Below are 10,000 nucleotides of genomic sequence, written 5' to 3' on the forward strand. Positions count from 1 at the left end.
AGAAGGAAATCTTGAAATATCGGATATCATCAGCAGCTGTGTTCCTGATTATCATCTTTTACTTTTAAACTGCGTATCGGAAATTTGTTGCTGACAGAAAATCGTCACTAAGCTTCGTTGACACCTGGGTCTCAAATCTTAAAAACTCATAAATCTCGGGCTTGTATTACTTTAATAACTTGTGTAAATTATTATTAATAGGTGAATTGTGAGTATTTTGTGAATCTTGTAAAATATTATAGGTATTTCCATTAATCTAACATATAGTAATTTTTACATTTTCTCGTTATTTTCTTTCACTGCTAATATTATGCTATTTTCTACTCTAAATTAATACATACGGGAATAAAACAATTAAGTAGATTTTACATAATCTACCTTTTGATACAGCTGACCATAACGCACCCTCCCAGATAAAGATTAAATATGTAATTCAAATAAGAACTTTGATGATATCCATGCATATCTGAGGTTAGGTCCAAGATCAATGAAAATATACTTTTACATTTATTTAGTAATTAGTACAATGGGAATTCCTGATAGACTTACAGATGATTAATTTCTAACTGTCCTTCTTCCATCAAATATTGTATATAGGAAGGTAAAGCAATAAAGTGAAGATAATATAAACAGAAACTTCATAAAGGATTAAAAGGAAAAACTTACTAACCTGAAGGTGGAAGACATATTGGTTTTATCCTTTCAGTAAAAACCACATTTTGAGATAGTTTTAGTACAGCAAGGTCATTTTGAAGGGTTGATCGAGAATAACGTGGGTGCACAGTGATTCTGGAAACTTTTGCCTTGATGCTCTCACCATCAACTATAGTATTTAAATCCCAGTCTCCGAGAGACAGGTCAATCTGCGATGGTGAATTTTGGTATCTGTTTGGAGAGAAATTCATATCCTAAAGAATGAAATTGGTCAAAATCAATACCCAAGTAAATGGTATTTAATGTAGGATAATCATATAAAAGGGATTTTGCCATAGGAAAAATCTATTTTTAGGGTGAGATGTCATTCTGATGGAAGTTCCTAATAAGGCAGCTTTCTACTTGGGATATTTTTGCAAGTGATATACCAGAGAATTTTACCTATAGAGATATCACAGGGTTCCATCCCCTGGAGCAAGTATCCCGAGAAACATCGTGTATGAAACAGAGACGTGTTTAAAAGAAGCCATGGCTATCCTTCCCCGAATAGAGTTAACCTTGTCTCGAAGAATATGGGATAGGATTGGATAAGTGGGTGAGAGAGCCGTTACAACTCTGATCAAAGCGTGCTACTACAAACACGTTTCCTGGTTTACCATTCCAAGAGCAGCCATCGCATGAGGCAAGACCTCACACTGAAAATTGGGAGGGGATGAAAAGTAACAAGGGTTGTCCATCAGAATTACATGGCTATCTCACTCAAAAAAACGGAATTTGAGCGAAGCGAAAAATCTATTTTTGGGTGAGATGGCCATGACGTCCTGATGGAAGGTTCCTTTAGTAGCTTCCCAAGGGTATATATGATTACGGTGATATTCCCAGAGAATTAAACCAAAGGTTTCACAGAATTCTAACTTCTGGCGCAAGTACCCTTAAGATTACTCTCAAGGGTATCGTATATAATCAGGGGACATATTCTTGACACGCCACATGGCAATCTGCACCCCCGAATAGCCTTTACGCTTCGAGGGGGATATGTGGCAGAATTAGAAGGGTAACCGCAATAGAGGATACCCTGGTTCCCCTACTACTATCGTATCACAACCGCGCCAACTCCCTCTGGCGGTCATTCCTTTATTTGTAGCGACTCGCTATGGTGGTGTTCCCTGTTGATCTGACATTTTTGATCGATTTCTAGGAATCTTCATGCTTTCTACGGCTTCTTTCTTCATCCAGAACGTTGAGTATTTATTCCTTACAATATGTATTTTAGTTCCAGCCTCACAATGAAATTAGTGTAATTATTGTGTTTGGATATACGCCGGTCACCGGTGTCGCCATAGGCGCCGTCGTTCATTGGGCATGTGTTATTTAGTTAGCAGAACGACATTTCCGGTTTAAAATAGCATTAATTGTTATTATGAAAGCTATTTAGGCATTTTATATTGTAAAGATATTTATATGCATAATTTTCCCTTTTTCTATGTCGATCGCACATGTCAGAGTTTTGGGGATTTTAGGTAACCGAGATCTCACCTTGTCTAGGTAACCCAACCTAGACAACATATACTTTCGACATTTCCCGGTTACCCTTGTGTATCGTTTATCATTCATTGGAGATTGATATCTCCTGGAATTATATTAGGCGTTACTAGTCTCGAATAGAGATTTATGGGTAATCTCTCTTCCCTCTGAGAGTAGCCTTAGGCTACAACTCTCTGCGTCAGCCTTGAATTCCGAATTCAAGCATGACTAGCCTAGAGTTTTTCTGTCTCATCCCTTAACAGCATACGGCAAGTTTTGGGATTCGATCAGAACCTCAGAGTATTATGTCTTTTGTCGGCAGTCGGTCGGCGGGGTGATTGCATTCCCCTGCCGGCTGAGCTGCAGGCATAGGAGGCTAGCCCTCTCTAGATTACACCTGAAGTGGTTGCATGATGCCGCCACCTTCTCCCTGTGGTCTAGTAGACTAGACCTATGCTCGCAGACCCTAGGCTGTAGAGTAGTATACTCTTGTGGCCTAGGATGGCGCCGGCATTGGAACTCTATTTCTCCCTTGTTGAGAGGAATGGCATGGACTGCCGTCCCCTTAACTGTATTAGCACCTCCTAAGCTGGAGAATAGAAGATTCTCCAGCCCCTTGGGGTTATGCCAGTACTGAAACAGAGTTTCTTCAAGGTGTGTAGGTCCGGCAACATTGCCGGCCCCTCCCATACCTCATATAGGACCCTTTCCCTCTACCTCTGTTCTTTTACGATGGCCGAGCCATTGTCTTTCCTGAGCCGGCGTCCTGCAACCTTACCATTGCCGGTGGGTTGCCGAAGCCGGCCAGACCCCCTCTCCTCAGCTGACGGCTGTCGCCGACTGACGGCTTCCGCTGGCCATGACGGCTGTGGGTGGGAGGTCCCTTTTGTCACCAAGGTTCTCCAGTTCTCCCTTGAACTGCTGGCCACAACTTCTGTTGTTGGCGTGTTGCTCTGGCCGGCAGTAGACCGGCACAGATAAGTATTGACTCAGTCGGTAGCATGCTGACTGTACTAGTGCTGCCGGAGGCTCGGCTATAGTGGTAAGCCGGCAATAGTACTGTGGCTAGATGGAAGCCTGAATGTTACATTCTCCCCTTCCATTTGAACCCTCTTTTTGGAGAAAGGCAGTAAAATTAGACTTTTACATCCTTTATTACTGTATAAAAGAGGCCGGGCTCCTGCCTGACCCGAGTCCGAACCCACCCGCCCAAGCTCTGCAGCGGCTGCGGCAGCGGCAGCGGCAGCGGCAGCAGTAGCGGGCTCGTCTTTGCGAGAGAAGACGGCGGCGGCGGGGTGCAGTAGGACGAGTGGTTTGGGACGTGGATCCCGGCCTTGAGAGATAGATTAAGTAAGCATACACAGTAATAGATAACCTTCACTCCATGCTTTCTCTCTCTCTCTCTTAACTAGTATGCTAGATGCTCCGGCAAGAGCTAGCTAATCCGGCAACATGCCGGCTGAACTACAGTATATGTCTATACAGGTAGTCAGTATATTTGCAGTATAGTATATACGGCAGATGGAAAACTGACGTATATATTATACTAGTAGTTATTTCTAATATATCTTGGGTGTCCCTGCCCAGGTATTTGCTGAACCCAATCCTATATTGATAGAATAATATTTCGTCAATATTCTGATTTGAAATCAGTTTCCATTTACCCTACAATATTAAATTTCGTAAAGGGCTGGTGGTGTGACACCTCGAACCCTTAAAGGGGAGAGCCCTTATCCCTGAGTTTCCCTGATCAGGAAACTCCCTGGTTTAATATTGTAAGGGAGGTCACAGCAAATAGATTGGTTGGGATACACAAATATAGGCCTATGTCTTTTATCTTTTCTAATCACATATCTTGGGTACCCTTGTGCGAGCTTCTGCTGGTACCGCTCCTATATCGAAAGAATGGCATTCCTTCGATACTCTGATTGTGAAATCAGTCCTCCTTACCTCACAGTGTTAAGTATAAGGGGGAACAGTGCTTTGTACACTTCCTTACACCTAGGTGTTCTACCCCCTTTTTACCGGGAATTCCCCAGTTGAAGGAATTTCCTTATCTTAATACTGAGGGGAGGTAACAGCATTGGCTCGCAGGGGATACACGGTTATGTGTCTCCCGCTATCTCTTTATAGCTTTCTGTCCTAAGCTATTTTTGTCAAAAGATGATTTTTGCAAATTGTTTATCAGTGTGATAATCAATTGAATACTCATTTCTGTTCTCCTTTCCTTAGAGGAGGGACACCAGATGATGCATCGTAGTCTTCTGCAGTTATAAAGATGAGTATTTTCACAGAAATAATATATGCAGGTTAATGCCCCCAGCAATATTATTTCCAAATCCCCAACCCCGTCTGAGACCCTCTGACCTGTAAGTAGGCCAGACCTTACTGTCGAAGGTCTAAAAAAAACCCAAGTTAGTAGAATCTAGTACAGCTCTTAACATTTACACATTTAGGTGTGAGATTTCTAAAATCTCTCCGAAACCATACCTACCTATTTTACAGCTTCCTAAAAGACATCCTGTCCCCTATCCCTCCTTTCTCCACTCCAGTTCGAGGAGAGGAGGTGAGGATGGGGTACCAACCCCCCCCCCTCTCGATGCCAGTGCATACACAATGGCAGTCTCAAGCTGTCGAACTACGGTTGGTTTGGTTTCAGAAGTTATCACAAAAATGCTGTTCAGTTGCAAACTCGCAAAAAATACCTAAACTCTACGGGAATTGGACCGAAAATTTCATTTATTCATTGCGATACCTGGCAATTTAGTGTTCCTTTTAAAGGTTTTAAGGTCTTCAAGCTCCCCCAAACCCCCCAACCTTACTCACAAGGATGGTAAGGTTACAGATACTAATGGCACTAGTGAATCTGAGCAAGAGTCGAACCCCGACTGGCAAACACCAGGCAGAGACATTATAATCAGGACACACCTTGTAGTGATAACAACGACGGCAGTCATTGATTCACATTCACATCTGAATCCGCCGCCGAGAGCCGGCAGTGTGTGCCCTTGGTCACCACCCAGTCAATAGCTGAGTTGGTATGCCTTCAATCGGCAGCCCGCCGATAACCGGCGGACTGCTGACAGCCCAAGGGGTCGCCAATGGTTCAGAGGGCTGCTGACTATGTGTATAGTTTTCACCACTACCCAGTCACATCGAATACTGGCTAGGATGGTGTGACTTCTGTCAGCAATTCGCTGACAGCCGAGAAGTCACTGACTAGAACTGCTAGCCATATCGGTACTGAAGTACTGTGCCAGTTAGCTTACCCCCAAGTACTAGCCTTGACGGTAATATGCCAGTTGTTTAGGTGTATAGAATACCCTGTACATCTGTAGTATAGGACAATATCACAGACAGAAATCTTTGGTACAATAGAATGGTTTAGATTTTTCCTATGTCAAAATCCCTTTTTCAGGCACGAACCATGTCGTCCTGATGGAAGTGTACCAGAGAATTAGTTTTCTCAGTTGTGGCCAGTTGGAGACTTTAACCAATTTGACTTCTTAGAACTTTCACTAATTATATAAGGCCCCATATAAATAGTGTGGCCATACCTCCACATAGCATTTGTTACGACAGCCCAAGCTACGAAGAGCCTAAGCGAGTTTTTTGTAAATTGCGTAGGAACAAAAGAATTATCTGCACAGTCCCACTCACTCTGAATAAAATCGTTTTTCAAAGTGGTGTATCAAACCGAAGGGTTAAAATTGGAGGAACACTGCTCTTCTATTTCGGTACAGTAGGTCCATATAGAGAAAACGCAAAGAGAACTATAATATTTTATTTCTAAAGAATTCATGGCTGTAAAAATAATTTGTCCAACAAGATGTACATTGAATATATGTAGAAAACAGAAGTTTTCAACCCCCAGAATTATGTAATAGAGTCACATAATAATAACATTTCATATCATAAAAAAAAAATATCACCTTTGACTCTTCACTATATATATAGTTCAATACACACTACCAATAAGAATATTATTCCCCTTGCACTATGTAGACTGGAAAAGTCCAAATCATACAGTCCATAAGAGTCCATGCACAACACTAATAAGTTGATTTAATCACACTACCAGTGCCCACCACAAAAATGTTTAATCTCTTCCAATTGCCGCAAGTAATGTTTGAAAAACAATCTTGATGATTTCCATCCCGTGTAAGCCTGTAAGCCTTCAAAGGACATGTACTGGATAAAGTTTAAGGAAGAGGCAATTCTTGAGCTGGAGATAGCCTGGACTTTTCAAGGTTGATTGGAAAGCCCAGAGATTGAAGGAATTTCATGACTTCTAGAGCTGCTAGAAGGCATTCCGTCTTGGTTGCTGCCCAGACTAACCAGTCGCCTAGGTATACCATCACTTGAAGGTCTTTGTTCCTGAGTTGTCGGACAATGGCCTCGACTAGCTTTGTGAAAATCCATGGAGCTATACTGAGCCCGGATGTCATAGCTCTAAATATGTAGGCCTTTCTTGTCAGTCTGAAACCAAGGTAGGAAGAAAAGTGCTGACCTATCAAAAGAGGCCAATAGGCGTTGGTAAGATTTATGGAGACGGTGTAGGCCTGCTGGGGTAGTAGGGTCTATATTTGCGAGATATCATCTGGAACTTGTCATTCAGAATGAATTTGTTTAGTGGGGACAAGTCCAAAATAGTTCGAAGAGTGTTCGAATCTTTCTTTGGCAACCAGAATAGCTGTCCTTGAAAGTTCATGGATATTGTACAACAGATACCTCCCTTCCGGAGAAGATCCTTTACATAATCCTCCAAGAATGGTATTGTGGGTTGGAAGAACCTCTTGAACTGAGGTGGTTTCTGTCTCCATTTCCAGCCTAGTCCCTTCGAGACTAAGCTGTGAGCCTAAGGATCGAACTCCCATTGATCCCTGAAAAAAGAATCTTCCCCTACCGGAAGCTCCTCATTGTTGTTTTGAAGGACCTGCCTCTTTATACGTCTTGCCTCTGCCTCCTCGGCGCCTAGATTGACCGCCCCTTCCAGACCTTACTCTGTCACTAGCAATTTTCCCTTGAGCTCTGACCGGGCAAAATGTTGTAGACTGTGTTGAATGCTGGAAACTGCGTCAAATACTGCTGGGGAACTGTGTACACAGTATGAGGGATCGCGGCAACTGAGGCTGTCAAAGCAGGAAAGGTTTTCTTCCTTTAAATGGTCTCCTAGGCTTCTTGCCTTTAGGTTGAGTTCCTTCTCCAGGGGTGAATTTCCTCTCAGAGGATATACCCTGTTTCTGCATAGGGCTCTTATTCTCCTGAGCCACTCTGTCCATTATCTCCTTGGCCGCCTTATGAGGAAAGAGATCTTTCCTTCAGATGTTTGAGTCAACTTTTTAGGCTCATGCCTAATAGTGGCTGCAGCTATGGCGTACTCTCTGCAGATTCTTCTGGCTAAATAAAAAGCATGCAGATCACCGTGGAAGGGAGCCAGATGAGTCTTTGACAGGGTTTGGAAGAGGTCTGATTTCAAGTAGTTCCTAATCAGCATTTCCAAATAGGACTGATGGGACAAAGAAGCAGATAGCCTCTCTTTGGCTTCCAATTCTGCGTCCAATAAGAATTTGGGAATTCTAGGCAATCTTTCATTGAACTGTTTGCCTCCAATGTTCCTATCCAGTTTCCCAACCATAAAGGTGTGTTAGACATCTTCCCAACTCTCCGAGTCATAAGGAATGGCTAGAGAGACCGGTTTACACACTTCTAGCACTGGCAGTGGTCTACCTTCAATTACTACCTTCTTCCCAGCCTCTAAACATTTTGAAGCGAAGGGAAAGACAGTATCCTTAGGACCAATCAACGTGGCGTGTTTCCCGCCAAAGGGCGAAAGTTGAGTATTGGTAAACTTGGCTGTCTTTAGCTCACTTACCAATAATGTTTGAGCCTTGCTGTGGTCCAGGATAATAGCCTCCTCGGGGATTGTAACATCTCATATGGACGATTCATAGTTCAGCCTTACGTACCAGTAAGGATAACTATCAATCGAGGGGTAGAATTCTAAGTCGGAGACAGGCTTAGATCTCATGCCTTCTCCGATGTGGAGATACCCCTCACTCTGAGCCATATGCTCTTCATAACGGCAAATATTCTTCGCCGAGCAATCTGGAAGGCTTGGTGCTGGTGGAGTCTTGGACTTAGGTGCCTGCTGAAAAGCCTCTATCTTTGCCTCTAAGGATGCTTGAGCTCTTTTATGTCTGGCATGGATATTTTCCATGAATGCCTTCATGGATGTCATAAACTCCGATTGACCAGGGAACAAAGGTGTATTTGGAGTAGGAACAGGAGTAGAAGTGGAGCCAAAGAAGTACTGAGCGCTGTACTTACCTGATGGACATCTGAGGACTCATGGGAGGCTTCCGTAGTCAGCAGGATTCTCTCTCTCTCCCTCTCTCTCTGATGTAACCGAAAAAGTTGTCAACATGTTGTCGGCCTCCAGACTCATCACCTGAAGAGCGTTCCGAACTTCATCATCTGCCTGATCAAGCTGTACTAGTGGGAGTTGTACCATCGGTAACTGGTGACCGAAAACAGCAGTCACTTCGGCTTTGGGGCAGAGGAGGTCCTTAAGTTCCATTGAAGGAAGGTAAGGGGCACCATGTTTAGAGCTCTTCTGGAAGCCTCTCACCCAGTGTCTAATGGTCTTTTGACCCCACTCTTTCACGTCCTGGGAGATGTTGGTAGTGTAGAAACCAGTATAAATAAGGTCCTTGCTCACACTGCTGGTAGTAGGTTCCCAGATGGCAAAAGAACCTTTGGAAACATGGCAATCAGCATGCTTTCGGCAAGTCATGTGGCCACAAGGCAACTTGACCCACCTGGCGCAGGTTACCGTAGCACACTTCATGTCTTCAGTAACCTGTAGAGACAGAAAATGAGGGCAATTAGAGCATTAAAAAATTTCACATAACTTATGTTATACAGGAAAATTTTTGAAAGAAAATTTTCAAAACAATATCTAAATAAAAAATTTCTACCTACACAAGGTATGGTTAAAGCTACACTACAGTGGAAGCTCATGCCAAACAGCCCCGAATTCTATAAGAACTCAACAATATGGTAGGGTAGGGAGAAAGGTTCATATCAACAGAACATGATTTCTCCCAAAGTCGGTCAATCAGACAACACAAGGTGGTAAATTCAAATACCATCCTGCCTAAGACTAGCTACCATGCTCTATGAACTGACCTTTCATTACCTCTAGGAATGTTGACACAATGCGGCAATGGCATTGGCAAGTTGGCAAAAAAGTGGACAATCCTATATTGAAACAGACCATGGGTAATGGGAAAGGTACAGGTAATAAGAGGCAGTAGATAAATGAATCTGCCTGAAAACCTACTTGTTAACATTAAATCATGAGAAAAGGGATTAGCTCTTTAAAATAAAAGAGCAGTATAATATGGCCAGGATACCGTGAAATCGTAAATTCAAGGGAAATCCTAACAACTAGGAGGTATCCAATCGACCAACTTAGAATAAAATGTTCCTCAGATATGGGGGAGGAAATAGACGCAGGTGACTAGCCTAAGGCTGCAGCTAAGGCTCTCTTCTAATGAAAGGAGAGAAGGGAACCCCCAACTTACTCACATCCAAAGCTAGAAGAACTCAAGCCGACAGGACCTGAAATATGGCCAAATGATAAATACTTCGGCCAAGGAGTTTCTGACCAGGCAAAGGAGTCAAGACTCCACAGTAAGAGATACATAGCCCAGGATGAGAAGCTGAAGCCAGAGACCAGGCAACTGCTAAGGCGGCAAAGGAGAGCCCACATAGGGTTCTAGTTTCCTTGCCCAGATTGGGTTAGGCCATAAAAAAC

At 43.1% G+C, this 10,000-nt stretch overlaps 1 protein-coding gene across 2 annotated transcripts in view; it reads right to left on the bottom strand.

Moving 5' to 3' along the window:
- The window catches only part of LOC137654696 (transmembrane protease serine 11D-like), a 147,970-nt gene that overhangs the window by 2,776 nt on the left and 135,194 nt on the right, over nucleotides 1-10,000 (bottom strand). For both annotated transcript variants that reach the window (XM_068388586.1, XM_068388585.1), the window contains exon 10: nucleotides 671-885. In XM_068388586.1, the coding sequence (XP_068244687.1) occupies nucleotides 671-885 (215 nt within the window). The remainder of the gene's footprint in view (nucleotides 1-670; nucleotides 886-10,000) is intronic.

Source organism: Palaemon carinicauda, chromosome 15 (genome assembly GCF_036898095.1).
Source record: "Palaemon carinicauda isolate YSFRI2023 chromosome 15, ASM3689809v2, whole genome shotgun sequence".
In the NCBI taxonomy this organism is placed as follows: domain Eukaryota; kingdom Metazoa; phylum Arthropoda; class Malacostraca; order Decapoda; family Palaemonidae; genus Palaemon; species Palaemon carinicauda.